The sequence below is a fragment of the Lissotriton vulgaris genome, chromosome 3_1 (assembly GCF_964263255.1).
Source record: "Lissotriton vulgaris chromosome 3_1, aLisVul1.2, whole genome shotgun sequence".
Taxonomy (NCBI): domain Eukaryota; kingdom Metazoa; phylum Chordata; class Amphibia; order Caudata; family Salamandridae; genus Lissotriton; species Lissotriton vulgaris.
In genome coordinates, this window is record NC_141689.1 from 116435492 (window position 1) to 116450869 (window position 15378).

General features: G+C 48.4%; 1 protein-coding gene across 1 annotated transcript; it reads right to left on the minus strand.

Moving 5' to 3' along the window:
• Positions 1-7649: 7649 nt before the first annotated feature.
• LOC147726051 (uncharacterized) lies at positions 7650-9254 on the minus strand. Its single transcript, XM_086962860.1, has 2 exons — positions 8923-9254; positions 7650-8635 (listed from the first exon to the last, which is right to left on the minus strand). Exons 1-2 carry the CDS (start codon positions 9242-9244, stop codon positions 8478-8480), a joined length of 480 nt encoding a protein of 159 aa, XP_086818986.1. The 5' UTR covers positions 9245-9254; the 3' UTR covers positions 7650-8477.
• Positions 9255-15378: the final 6124 nt, after the last annotated feature.

The following is a 15378-nucleotide window of genomic DNA, read 5'->3' on the forward strand; positions in this document are numbered from 1 at the left end:
TCGGAGGCAGCTCTCCTATCAGTCGACGCCGAGAAGGCGTTCGATAGGGTGGATCGCTTAAGGTCATGGGTTGCTAGCTGTTATGACGCAGGCGACAATTCGGGTTAATGGTGTGGGCTCGCAACCCTTTGATATCCGGCGTGGGACTAGGCAGGGGTACCCGCTCTCGCCACTGCTGTTTGCCCTATGTATCGAACCATTTGCACAGAGAATCCGCGACAATCCGGATATTGTTGGTGTCACGTTTGGAGGTGAGCCACAAACCATTAGCCTCTACGCAGACGACATACTTGCGGCAGTAGACAATCCCGAACGTTCGGTGCCGGCTTTCCTAACTGTAGGACTGGCTTTTTGGAGACCTCTCCCCCACTAGGAGAGCCAAAGCCAGTGGTGCAGGGGACACCTAAAATCTACGGGTTCTTCTTGCTTAAGGCATACATTACCAAAGAGACCAGGGCAACCAGCAGTGGAGGGAAGTAAGTTATTTATTAGCTCGAGCTAAGGACAGGGTCCCAGAATGGTACAAAGACAATTCTACGGAGACTGCTGCTTCAATCCGCAGAGCACACATTCTTATAGCGCTAGCCATGCCCATTTGTACAATACATAGTTCCACATTTTGATAAGTTCCTCATCTCACTAGTTCTTCGCCAGTCTTGTGGTGCAATCGTGGCCAGGGGATATCCGTCTCTGATTGCACAATGTCCACAGCCTTGTGCTTCCTTGCTCAATGGTGTGGTCACAGGGAGCAGCCTCGTGCTTCCTTCGTCGGATGGTGTGGTCACAGGGCACAGCCTTGTGCTTCCTTGACCAGATGGTGTGGTCACGGGGCGAAGGAGTTGTGACAGGCTGAGTTACCAACAATGGACAGGATGTAGCTGAGTATTTGACACGACTGGGGGGGTGAGGCACACAGGCAGCTTCTCGGAATCGGCTCAACCACAAGGAACGGGGAGGGTTGTGCAAGTTTCAACAGGGACTTGGAAAACAGTTCTTCACCAAGTTGCCGAGAGCATGGCAAAACAAAATGGAGTCATGTGGGTCATTTTTAAAATACAGTTCAACATAATGGAAATGGAGACCTTTGGGAAAGTTTCGGGATTTAAGATGAATGTAGGGAAATCCCTGATTCTTCCCCTGGGCTTTAACGCCCGTAGCATCGCTGGCGGTTTGCGGCAGTTTTGGGGGACTTTCCTCCCGCATGTCTCTGCCATACCTGGGGATCACCCTGACACCCAGCACAACCCAGGCGGTTGAGCAAAATTACTTGGCACTCTATGATCAACTTCAAGGGGACCTGAGGAGGTGGCGGCAACAACCGCTCTTGTGGCTGGGGCGAGTGGCGGCGATAAAAATGTCCCTGCTACCCAAGAACCTCTACCTGTTCCAAACCATCCCAGTAACTCCACCGATCGGGATGCTTCAGAAAATGCAAGATGCAATACAGCAGTTCTTGAGGGCGGGTAGACGTCTGAGACTCCACAGGGATTTGGCCAGGCGGGCTCCTATAGAAGGCAGTTTGGGTATCCCTGACCTTCTCCCCTACTTCAGAGCCACACAACTTTGCTATCTCCTAGAGTCGAACCGCCCTGAGTCAGACATAAGATGGCTATTCCAGGACCGGGCGATGGCCCAAATGTCGCAGTGGAAAGTCCCCTTTATGCACCGCTCTGACAGATCATCCTATATCAAGAAATCACCTATTACTCGCACGCTACTCAAGGTGTGGGATGCGGTGGCGGTCACTAGAGGCCTCACCACCTTCCCTTCACCAATGACGCCGCTACTGGATAATCCAGCCTTACCTCCTGGGATGGAACCTGGGGCATGTCACCAGTGGCGCTCCTCTGAATGTAGGTCCGCCAGTCATCTGTTTGACTTGGAGGGCTTTATGTAGCTCGATACCCTGCAGGAGATGTACACCCTGATATCGCCACAGCATTTTTTTTATACTTTCAGAATCACCACTTGCTCACAAGCAGCGACATGCTGCCGCTGGCGAGTAGGCACCTCACAGCATACGAGAAATGGCTCATCACGAAAAAGTCCGACAGACAAGTGATCAGGGACCTGTATAAACTGCTGAGCCCACCCCCACATACTTCGTGCTCTGCTGGTCAGAGATGCTGGGAATTGGAGCTCGGAAGAACTTTCATGGATAAAGAGTGGCATGACATTTATCACAGGGCCTGCCACACCACCTGGAACGTGGCGAGCAGCAGAGAATCAGCAGTTAAGATCGCATATTACTGGCACTTAACTCCGGCACGGCTCCATCAAGGCAACCCAAATCGCAGTTACGCATGCTGGAGGGGGTGGGACACTGACTCATTTGTTGTGGGAGTGTTGTGGGAGTGTGCGGAGGTAACGGATTACTGGAAGGAAGTGCTTCATGACATTGACACACACTTTAAGACAGAGATTATACCGATTTCCTGCCTACTCTTTACTAGGCCTCCCCAACACCCTTACATTTCCACTTAAATCGATCAGGGGAAGACAGATGGGATTGGCAGTAGGGGCAGCGGCACACCACATCCTCTCACTCTGGGGCACCACGAGGAAACCTACACGCATGGGCTGGCTCCACTGGCTCTGATACATAATGGGCATGGAGCAGATACAGGCGACTCTTAGTCAGACAGCGGACTTCTTCACCACCACATAGCAACCTTTCATTTCGCTTCTGGCTGGGGAATTCATTGAACTTACTTGTCCAAAATACCTCAGGGTTCTGCGATTCGCGGATGAGTTTGCCAGGGGGACAGGCTCCACACGTTAGTAATCCCATGCACTCGCTCTTTGCGCTACATCTGGAGGGGCGCTGCGACACACAGGAGAGGAAGTTTGGGGGGCAGGGGGAATAGGGAGGGGGGATGTTTGTTCTTTGGGTTGTTGAATCACTCTTAAAAGGTAGACCACCATTACCCGCTTTCATGGACACATTGGTCTACCCTGTTGTAGATGCAGATCTCCAATTAAGGTGGAGGTGGGGTATAACGCGGGTATATGGGGCAGCCAAATGGAATTGTATTGTGTTTAATGCAGACCAAATCAATAAAACAAATTTAAACAAACAATTGGTTTGTGATTTTCCTTGTGTTTTGAGTTTCTTACTGTTTTGGCACCGCATAAATACTCTACATTGCCTCGATGTAGGCTCGTCTGCTCTGTGCCGTCGCTTCCAGGGGGTTGAGCTCAGGTTGATTTAGAGACTTCTGTGGCTCATCCTGACAAGGACTGCGGATATTGCTTAAGTTGGGTTATCACTCCCCTAATCAATGCTTCCAATGACTTACTTCTAGTCACTCCTCAACAACAGGAGGAGCTGACACATCAAGGTCTTCATGGGATTGTCCAACCAAAGGAAATGCTCCATGAAAAGCTATGGTATCCTGGCACATGTCACAGAAACCCTTAATCACTGTCACCTGTGCCAAGTGATCAACAGCCTGTGAATCGCTGTGGTCCACCATCAGTCCAGAATTTAGCAAACTCCCGGACGGAGACAGGTACTCGTCTTCATTGATGCATGCAAGAAGTACTCAGTGGTAGAAACAGTTAAGCCTCAGCCTTTGAACACTGGCATCCTAAACTGGGTAAAGTCGGTGCAGTGAATGGCATCCTGAGTCGGTAAAAGCTGACAATGGACCCTGATTCCAAGGAGCGGACATCAAGGCCTACCTCCAATAGCAGTGCAATGATCACATAAATATCTCCCATGCTAACCTCAGGCAAATAGGGAAGCTGAGCGGCTCATGCGAACCCCAAACAAGAAGTAAGATAGCATTGGGGCAGTGAGAGGCTAACCTCACTTTCCGAAAATATATGCCACCGCTCAACATTACACTGCGAAGAAAGAGTGGACTATTCTCCTGTTAGGAAGACCGATCAGAGATATTATCCCTGCAGCACCCTAGTGGGCTGAAGTGGATGCCACTGGCCTCATACCCACAGCAAACCCAAAGATGTGAAGAAGGAACAACGACTTGGCAAGTAAATTGAGGAGAATCCAGCTAAGTCTATTCTATGTACATTTGTAGAGCACAGGGCTACCATAGGGCATCCAAGCGCTAGCCTCTACAACATAGAGCGCCCCATACGCTCTGCAGGAGTTAGACTTCGAAGAGCCAGGTCTTTAGGTGTTCGCAGAATGTCGGTTTGTTGTCAATGAGTCGTATTGTGAAAGGGAGTGCGTTCCATAGTTTAGCCAGGTTGTAGCTAAAGGTCTACCCTCCACTTCTTGCTCTCTGAATATAGGGAACTGTGGCCAATCGAGCCATAGTAGTTTTAAGGGTTCTGCTCGGGTGTAGGGTGAGATCAGAGGTTGGGGGCCTTTCGTAAGAAGGGCCATGTATTCTTTGCATTGTGCTTGGAATTTCACCCTCTGATCTTTGGGGATCCAATGGAGAGTGACCAAGGCCTGCCAAGCTGAACTGTGTCTGGTGACAGTGAGCAGAATGTGGGCTGCCGCATTCTGTATAACCGGAGGTTTCTTGGTTATGACTTTAGGTTCTCCAAAATAGAGCAAGTTTCCATAATCCAGGCGGGAGAGAACGAATGTCCGGACCACAGGCCTACTGGATAAAGGTGGGAGTGAGTGTAAGCTACTCAGCATTCTAAATTGGCCATAGCAGCTGGCTGAAAGCATTGTTGCCCATCCACCCAGCAGACTAGGGGCTCGTTCAAGTCAGGCATCCAGAAAGCAACGTCAAAAACCCTTTGAAATAGTTCTGTCTTTGCCAAAGAAGGGAAATTAATCACCAGGAATTTCTTGATGTCTAGATAGCTCAGGATATTTCCTAAGAACCGCCCTCTCAACAACCCGCAAGGAGATGAGACTGAAGAAGCGTTCAAATAGGAGGAATCCAACAGGCCCCAACCTAGAAGCCAGCTGGCTCAACACAGGCCTGGCCAGCTCCCTGACTGGCAATCACAGCAGTGACAGCGGCAACCGCCAAGGACTAATACCCCAACTCAAGAGCCACCGAGACAACTTGCGACAGAGACGATTGTTTCTGCTTCTGATGCTGTGGTCCATGTTGAGTTGATTGCTGATTTTTGTTTGTCTGCTTCGTTTGATATGGAGTCTGGCATCCAGCATCCCCTCATGACAGCTCACACTAGCATTTCGCCAGTGGCCAATCACGACCAATAGCGGGAATAAAAGGTAGGTGGAGCAATCATGGCACCATTCCCGAGCTGAAGCAGGTTTCCTGTGGGTGCAATCAGGAGCAAACCTGTGGGCCTGCTGAGCACAAGTAGTGGTAGCGTGTCCTGGATGGTTACCGTTAATAAATATAGCTGTCTTCACCATTAGCTGGGTCATTGTGACATAGCCTGTCTGTGCAAGTGGCGTTTACAGCGAGTTGTGAGGTCCAGTGTCTCTTTCTGTTCTCTGGGACACGGGCAGTATTTAGTGCTTCCCGGGGGTCACAGACGTGTTGAGGCCTTTGGATAGCCCCTTGCCCTGCTTCTGCGACCCAGTCCTCAAAGGTAGCATAGTCAGTGCCATGAACACAGGGGGCCTTATTTAAAAGAAACGCAGCACAGTGCCACAAGCCATTTGGCTGCGCCAACGTGTGTTGCTTTCAGAGCAAAAGGATGCGTCATATTTACAACAATATGACGGATCCTGTGCTCTCCCCTGTGCTGGTGCACAGTTGGCTGCCATGCGCGAACGCAGGCACCCCTAAGCCATGGTGCAAGGGTGCCTGTGTTGCAGGGAGGATTGTTTTTGTGCAGGAAGGGGCACAAGAGATGTTTTCCTCTTTCTATGGATGCTGCAGAATGCAGCACGCATAGAAAGAGCATAAACTAGGAGCAATAAAAGAATGTATCCTTGTTGCGCCTCCTTATGCTTCCTCTGGGGAGGCGTAGAATTCTGATGCATTCGCAGGTTTGCGAAACTTTGTAAATGTGGGAATGCGGCAGAATCCATGGGTGTCGCATGGGAACACCCACTGCAACACCCATGGAACGTCACTTTCACACAAAGTGCTGCGTAAAAAAGGGGCCGTTTTTACCAGGCCACAAAATATTTTATCACTCACTATTAGTGTAAGAAAAAGTGGGACCTTTGGTGGTAGCTATTGTAAGTAAAAAGAATTTTACTGTATATGGTGCGAATCGCAAAAAACAGCGTTTGTGAATAAAAATTTGCTATTTCCAATGTATGAAGCCAAAGATCCTCACAAAATGGGAAATCGCTAAAATTGCGATTCCTTACGTTGCGAGAGTAAAAAATCTGCGAATTTCCTTGCGATTTCTAATTTTGCAATTTCTCAGCGAAATTCGCAAACGGGAAATCGCAAAGTAAGGAATTGCTATGGTATGTATGAAAAATCGCAAATTGCTAATTCACGAAATTCGCAATTTTGAGAATCGCAATTACCACCAAGTAGGAGCATGTGGTAACCAGGTGAAAACTATTTAAGGAGTCCAGAATGCAACAGACTTTTCTCCACAATGGCTGGGCTGTACGTGATAGCCAGGAGGCTGCGACAGAGGAGGAGACGCCAGGAGAGGATATTCCGTAAGCGCATTTCCATCTTCCAGTGCACTGAGGAGGACATCTACATACACTACAGACTTGAAGACACTACAGACTGGATGAAGAGAGTATCCTTGATTTAATTGAGGAACTCAAACTCTTCCTTGAACACCCCACACACAGGACACAATCCATCCCCACCAACATCCAGGTCCTGTGCTCACTGCACCTCTTGGCATCAGGTTTCCAGGGGGTGATAGCCTCAGCAGGAGGGGTGTCACAAAGTGTACTTTCGCGCTTTTTCCACGCATTCCTTGATGCCATGGTACAGATGCTGCATCACCACATTTACTTACCAAGCACACCACAGGCACTAGCCCAGACCAAGTAGGACTTCAATCAAATAGCCCAATTCCCCCACGTCATAGGATGCATAGATGGGACACATGTTGCAATATCCCCTCCCTCTCAGAATGAATTGGTGTTCCGGAATCGCAAAAGCTACCATTCCCTGAACATACAGGTGGTGTGTGATGCCAAACACATCATCACAGACATTGTTGCAAAATACCCAGGCAGCACACACAACGCTTTCATCTTCCGTCACAGTGGGATACACCGTAAACTCACAAGTGGGGAGTTTGGCTAGGGATATTTACTAGGTAAATGCATTTGAACAGAGTCCACACTTGTTAAGACTAACATGTGCAGGACAGTGTTTAACCATATCCATTCAACCCCACAGGTGACAGTGCGTATGCGGTACGGGACTTCATACTGACGCCCTACCTGAATCCTGCCAACGCTGGGGAGCGGCGATACAACAGAGCACACATAGCAACCAGAGGCACCATTGAGCGTACATTCGGGATACTCAACAGCAGATTCCAATGCCTCCACAAGAGCGGAGGGGCACTACAATACAGCCCCCAGACCTGTTGCAAGATAGTGGTAGCATGTGCCATTCTGCACATCTGCACCAGGAAAGGCACACCAGTGGAGCTCAGTGAATCCAATTAATCTGACGTGGAGGGGCCTGGCCCAGGATGTATGCCAGCCAGTGTAGCTGGTGCACCTGCTGGGCGCCAGAGGCGAGATGAGATTACATGCAACTATTTCTAGGTAAGTAAATAAGGCACAATGCTAGATCTCATTTGTGCGACTGTGTTTTATTCCTTAACGACAGGATCAATTATGTCACACAGCCTGAATGACACCCAATGTCTCTCCCAATGTCCAGCACATGTTATTGTCACAGTGCACAAATTTAAACAGGAGCAATAGTACAAGTACAATGGATAGCTGCACCCATCCAGTGTTTACATTTGCTGCACCTCACATGCGGTGCTGTCATGAGGTAGCCCCTGTTTGGGGTTGCACGGAGCCCTCCTCAGTTGGGCCAGTAGGACTACTATTACGGCCTCTACGGCGCATATCCATGGTGGGTGGGGGGGTGGCGCTGCTCCTCCCTGATAGTGCGTCCTCTTCAGTGTCAGTCAGGACACCTGGCCGAGATGTGCGAATTGCCCTCAGCTCATCCACTGCTGATGTGATTTGCACCAGTGCCCTAGCAACGTCCTGGCTGTTGTGGGCCACCTCGCTCTGCATGCAGATGCTGCGCCTGGATAGGACATTGGTGGCAGAGGACAGGCGGTTCACCGCCCATGTGTATGGGTCCAGGCGCTGCATCTCTCTGCACCTAGCAGCACAGTCAGCTTTGAGTTCTTCACAGAGTGCCTCCAGGGCACCTGTCATGCCCCTGAAGCCTGCCCTCACTTCCCTCTGTAATGCTTTGATGTCTTTTTCTTGCAGGTGCTGTACCTGCAACATGTGCATCTCCAGGCCGGCAAAGACTGTTTCCTCCCCAGAATCTGCACTACTGCTGGATGTGCGTGACCTGCGCCTGCTTGTGACTTGTGGGATTGCGTCAGCTGTGGCTGTGTTGGCTAAGGTTGCACATTGACATCGCTGTCCTGGCCCTCGTCTACAATGGGGTTAGTGGTCGGACAACATGTCTCCTGCGTTGCTTTGGAGGGTTGACGGGTCTGTCCTCCTCCTCTGTGTCCTCCTCTTGCCCTGCTGTTTCTATGTTTGGGGAATCTGCCTGTCTCCCACTGCCTGTAGGCTGTGTTCCAGATGGTGCTGTGGATGTAAAAGCACACATTTATTAACTGTTCTGACTTGCACTTGACATTTAATAAATATCACTGTTTGGGGTTACATGTGTCTTGTATTTGCGTTTCCTGAAGTGCACATGCTATTGGGGACTGACTGGGTGTACATACACCACTGTTATGTGCATGTGACTACATCTCCCATAATGCATTGCTGTGTGTGCTTGTGTACCTGCCCTGGACTTTGTCCTGCCCCTGACTCGCTGCTGGGATGGGGGTTTGGGGGTGTCAGGGGTGTGATGGCATGCATCTTACCTGGTCCTGGTCCCGGATGCTCGGAGCTGTCTAGGTCAGCCACGCCCATGACACTTTCAGGTAGCAGGGTCCCCTCCACCAGTTCCTCCAGAGGTGTGCTGTCAGTGGCTGTGGAGGTTCCTCCACCAGTCTTCCTGGACTGCTCCTTCTGCTTAGAGCGCTGGCGCAGGTCATACCATCGCTTTCTTAGATCGTCAACACTCCTGTGTGTCACCCCAACAGCATTAACTTTCTGCTGAATGTCAGCCCAGATGCGCCGCTTCCGTGTTTCAGACACCCTGAGTGATATTTTGCCAAAGAGGTGTTCATGGCTGACCACCATTTCTTAGATTAAAATCTCCAACTCTGCCTCAGAGAATTTCTGCTTTCTCTTCCTCGGCCCTTCAGCCTGCTGTTGCTGCTGTGTTTCCTGGCTGGCCATGTCTCCACTTTCTGCCATTTTTTTCACCACTGCAGAGTTCACTCTCCAACACTCCTCTCTCTGACTGTGAATCAGCAACTCAGGTGCAGCATGGGTAGTCACACTTCCTGGTTATGATGTCATCAAGCTGCACCTGAGTTTCCGATAAGCAGATTTGCAAAATTTGCAATTTTGCGATTTTTTCCATTAAGGAATCGCAAAATTGCGATTTTTTTTGGTTAAAGAATCGCTATTGTGGATCTCGCAATGTAAATAGCGATTTTTACAGAATCGCTATTTATTTGCGATTTCTTTCTTTCTTACATACATACCATTTTGCGATTCTGAATTTGCGATTCGCAAAAAATCACAAATTCAGAATCACAAAAAGGTTACTTGATACATATGGCCCAGAGTGTTTATGTGAGAGAGCATGTCTATGTGCGAGCATGGCTGTATGTGTAAGCATGTGTGTATGAGTGAAAGTGAGTAAGAGTCAGTGACAGGCACTGAGTGAGACTACGTGGGATTGAAGCCTATGGGACTGAGACCAGGATTTACTATTCTTTAATGAAAGGCAACACTGCACCAAAGATGCTGCGCTGTCTCTCGTCAAAGAAAGAGAGAAGAAATGCACAATATCTACTAACATATGGTGCATTGTCTCCCTACCTGTGCACTGGTGCACGTGTGGCTTATGGATTTGCTTTGAAACCCATGGGAACGCCCATGCACCAGCCATGGAATTCCCAATGACGCAAAGAAACACCAGGCAGTGGGCAGCGCAATTCTGCGTTACTTTGAGATACCATACGGCACAAAACAGGACTTGCATTGGATAGTAAATCCCATCCTAGCACTTTACACCGGTATTGCGTCACAAATGTGAGTGATGCCAACTCAGTGCAAAGCATTAGTAAACCTGTGGCCAAAGTATCAGTATGAGTGAGATTTAGAGTGAATGCAGGTGAGTGAGAATGAACAAGAATAGGGGGGTAATAAAATGTGAGTGTGATGTTAGGGTCATGTGACATGCCTTCCAAGAAACAATTAGGGTCACTTCCTGTGATGTCAATAAGTCAAAGGGGATGAGATGTCACTTCCGCTATCTCTATATTTGGTGAATGACGCCCCTGATCTATGAGATTATGTTAGCAACAGAACAGGGCACATTAGGTTCATAAGACATAAATAACAATATTTGGAAATAGCTTAAAGAAATGTTTGATTTTTTGTTTAAAAATGAGTTTTCCACCTCAGTCAGCCACACTTCCCATCTCACTCTTCAAAGGATGCTCACCCGGGAATCCCATCCCTTCCTGTACAACCTTGTCCATTTCCTGCAACACCTCCCTCTTACTGTGCACAGTCACCCCTCCCTCATACCCTTAGGGCCTCATTTATGAGGATTTGACATAGGGCAGCACAGCAAGTCACCTTGCAGTGCTGCCCTGTGTCAGAGTAAAAAGAGAGGAATGCACCCAGAATCACCTAGCGTTCAGAAAGCAGCTTAAAACGTGGATATTTGACGAATAATCCTCCTCCCCTTCCTAAGCGCCTTGAAACCCTCTGGGTATGTAGTGCGCTATACAAATTTTATGACTTGACTTGACTTGACTATCCACTCCAGTGCATTCCTGTCTTTCCCTGCGCTGGTGCCGTTTCGGCAGCCTAGCGCCAACGCAGGCACACTTGCAGGTGCAAGGGTGTCTGCGTTGCATGCAGGATTATTTTACTGCACATAACAATCCCGAGAGGCGTTTTCCTCGTTCTATGTGTGCTGGAGAATGCAGAAACACATAGAAAGAGGAAAAAAGAAGGAGAAATACAGATATTTCTCCTCATTACGCCTCACCATGGCAGTCGTAAGGTTTTGGTGCTTCTCCAGGTTTACAGGCTGTTGCAAATCTGGGGAAGCATCAAAATCCATGGATGTTGTGTGGGAAAACCCAGAGCAATGCCCATGAGGCAGCGTCCCAGCGCGGAGTAAGGCAACGCAGCGATGTGCGCTGCCTTGCCTTGATGCATTTCTATACGAGGCCTTTCAAAGCCATGGAAAGTGGCTTTGCGTGGCTTCATAAATATGATTTTGTAGTTTGCACTGCCGGAGCTTCACAGAAAGTGACGCAATGGCGGCACAAGGGGCTCATAAATATGCCCCTTATTGTATAACCTTTCTCCCGTGCAGCACTGCGGAGTTGTTGGAGCTACACAATTCACATGTGCAAAAGTAAAAATCATGGCTAAACTTGAAGAGAGGATCAGGAAAAGTCTAAAAGATTTCTGGTTACCTACACACACAGAGAGGAGGAATTAGTATGAGTTGTGCAATTCCTTCCAGTCCTCACATGATGCAATTCCTCCAGGTGCAATAATCGCTCCACAGCTGTGGATCACATCCACAACCAACTGAGACAACAAGACCTCGCCCAGGGCAGTAATCACGAGCAGACATCGTTAGAGAAACCACTGCACCCCCTGCAATATTGAGCAAGCATCCTTCTGCTTTCCAAGACCCACACTGTGAATCTCTTGTTACTTGTGGTGATGCCAGAACATGTGCACCAGAGTGAAAGCCAGCAGGGGTCCAAGGAAACTCCCTGGGCCTGAGGAGGAAGGGATGTGTGCGAGTTATGCGTGTGTGCCTCTGTATGCGCTTCTGTTGATGTTTTCACAGTGTGAACCAAGCTTGGGAGCGACAGAGCACTGTGGGGCATATTATCAAGGGGGTTAATCTCTGCTTTTTTGGCTTTAAAAGCCAAGAAAGCGGAGATAAAATTATCTCCCTATTACCTAGCTGTCGCTAACACCAGTTAGCGACAGCTAGTAGGAGATAGCGACCATCTTGGGCCTCACTTTGCATGTCAGAGAAATTTATAACTAATGACATGCCAAGATGTTAGCAACTGGAAACAGTCGCTAACATCGCTATCTCCTATTACCAACTTTTGGAGATATTCGCGCTAAGCGCGAATATCTCCAAAAGCTAACACCTGCCCTGAGCAGTTTTTAGCCATGTTATCCAATGGTAGGTGGATAACATGGCTAAGAGCATTAGCTCGCTAATGCATGAATATCGCTGACTTTTCAGCGATATTCATGCATTGCGGCCGATTTTTATCGCATTTGCGATAAACCTTGGTAATACCAAGGTTTATCTGCGATAAAAATCGCCGCAGGTCGGCGATACATTTTTGTCTCTAACCAAGCAATAGCGATAATTATCGCTATTGCTTGGTAATATGCCCCTCTATTTAATGTAGCCGATACCTAGGGCCAGATTTTAAAAAAATTCTCGCAATGCAGCAAGAGAACTAATCTAACAAGACATGGCACATTCGTGTCCTCTGCCTGGCATGGCGTTCAAACTGCAGCCTGGTGCCAACACAGTCACCCTTGCACACTGGTGGCGGCTTTACAACACACCTTTCTGCACAAAAACAATCCCTGGCAGCTTTTTCCTCTTTCTACAGGAATGCAGAACGCAGCACACTTAGAAAAAGGAAACAACTAGGAAAAAATAAAGATATTTCTCCTTGTTGCGCCTCCTCTGGAAGGCGTACAATTCTGATGCATACTCAGGTCTACCAGTGTTGGCAAATCTGTGAATGCTTCTAAATACTTTGGATGCATGAGTACACCCACGCTCCACCCATTTAACACCTTCCTGGCTCACTGTAACACCAGGCATTGACTTGTGCTGCCTTGCAATACACCAAATTTACCAAGCCAAGGAGGGCCACGCGTGGCATGGTAAATCTTGTTGTAGATTTTGCGTCACCCTGCATCACCTTGTGTGGTGCAAGGTCAACACAAAACCTTAATAATCTGAGCCCTAGTGCACATCAAGTGGGGGATACATCTTTGAATTATAGAATTACAATTCACATATTTACAACTACATTTCACCATACTTTTTAAAAATGATTCACACTGTTAGGTTGGAGTAATGTCCCCTGCGCAGTTCTGGACAATGTGGGTGCTCGCTTCAAATTCTGGATAGCAAGTTATAATGTTTTTACCACCTCAGCACACAGGACGATCACAAGTGAGCCCGTCTTTGATATGGAGTGAGACACATGTCCCTTTGGAAGAGTGTGACTGCTGTCATCTCACCAGGCTGTGGCGGGCCGACAGTGGTCGCAGCGAAGTGGAACATTCCAAATGTATCCTAGTTTAGAGGCTCTATTGATGGGATATTCCCAGCTCCACCCCACCTTCCTGCTCACACACTGGACAGAGACCATGGCTGGACCAGTCTGCAAAGAAAGAGCTGAAGTGGAAAACAAGCCAAACCCAGCCAGAGAACTGAACTGCTGGAATACACAAGCTCTGTCTGCATCTTGAGCGTGATGATGGGGCCGAAACATCCAGCCAGTCTGGCAAGGTTTCCTGACCAGAAGCCTTGGCTTACACACCAATGGGGGTCGAGATAATCCTAAGAGTTCTAGGGTTGAGGTTGGAACCACACACTTCCCTGTCCACGTTTGGGACCAGGAACCTGGGGAAATTTGACAAGTGCACCAGGAGGGGCTGTCTGGATCCTGCTTCAGGAAGAGAGTGGATCAACTGTTTAGAAGGGGCAATGAGGGCGCCCTGGCATGAGAAGAGGGGCTATGAAGAGCCCAGGTGAGAGGATTTGATGACACAGCCACTGTGACCTCAGGAGAGGCCTGCACTGCTAAGCAATGGGTGTAGTCCAACTCACAAAGAACTACACAAACTGCTCAGGCAGGGCCTGTGACACTGATCCCAGACGATGGGGAGGAGGGATCTAAGGGGACTGCCGAGTGACTGTGAGTGAATTGCGCTAGGGGCCTGGTGATCGCTTGTTAAAGGCAGGGTCACTGGAATTATGCTGCGAGGGAGCACAACATTTTGTGGCAGGGTTGACTAAATTATGCAACAAGAAAAGGCTAATCATGCGGCACATTTTCTAATCGTAGTATTTCATTATTTTGTCATTTTCACACATGGTAATGCTGTCTGTCCAAGGATTTAATCAAATCAACAAAAAGGGGGATGGTAGAGGTAGCGCTCTAAGAGCATAAGAGGTGGATACATCCTCCTCAGTTCAATATATAACAAAACAAAGGGATTCACCCTTAAAGGAAAACAAAAAAGTGTTCCTCCAGACTTTGTGTGTCCCCTACAGTGGTGGAAAGCACACAGCTTTTGTTAAAATACTCTTTACCCACCAAAAGGACCCTTGGTGGCATGCTTCATCATCGGGGTCTTCCCGCCCGGCTGCGGGACGGGGGTTCCTACAACCTGCAAATACGCGGGAGCACAGATTTTGAGAAAACTATGCGTGGTGTAGGAATGCGAGTGGAAGGGTCAGAAGTGAGTGAAAAGTGGTATAAGGTTAAAAAATACCTGGCTCGGCAGGAAAAAAAAAACCTTTCATGTCCTTTCGAGCTGGTATTGTTAAAGTGGGAAGTCAGACGGAAGTACTGTGCTTCAATGGGCAGTACTTCCTGTGTCGACATGATTTGAAGCCATCCCCTGGCTTCTCATCAGGACCAATAAAGATCCCTTCTACACCCCAAAAAATTATTTATTGGAAAAAATCTATTTATGTTAGATCAATGCCAAGTGGTGCACATGACAATCCACATGCACAGTATACTATACCCCAGTAGGTATAATGAAGATATGGGTTTACATTTAGCCCATATAACGCCCATGAGCCTTTAGAACAAGAGGTAAGGAGCACCTTTAGTCAGTCATCAAGGTCACAACCTCACCTGGACAATGCCTCCTCGCGGCTGCTACACTTTGAGGAGTGTAGAAGGGATCTTTATTCGAAACATCTCGACACAGGAAGTACTACCCAAAGTGGACCGCTCATCTACCAGTGAACAGCACTTGGGCCAGGACTCTCTCCTAAGGTGGAGGCTGTGAATGCAGAGCTTAATTTGAGCCAGTGGTTTCCGGTGCTCAGCACCGGCACTTAATCATCAACAACTGTGCTTTTCATGACCACCAGTTAAGGACACATTCATTTACTGAGAGAACGTTGAGCCGACGCCGAGACTCGAACCTGGTTCACCAGC

Coding starts and splice junctions, on each gene's coding strand:
- LOC147726051 (XM_086962860.1), bottom strand. CDS start 9,244: ATGGTGGTCAGCCATGAACACCTCTTTGGCAAAATATCACTCAGGGTG. Junction 8,636..8,922: donor GCATCCGGGACCAGGACCAG/GTAAGATGCATG, acceptor TTACATCCACAG/CACCATCTGGAACACAGCCT.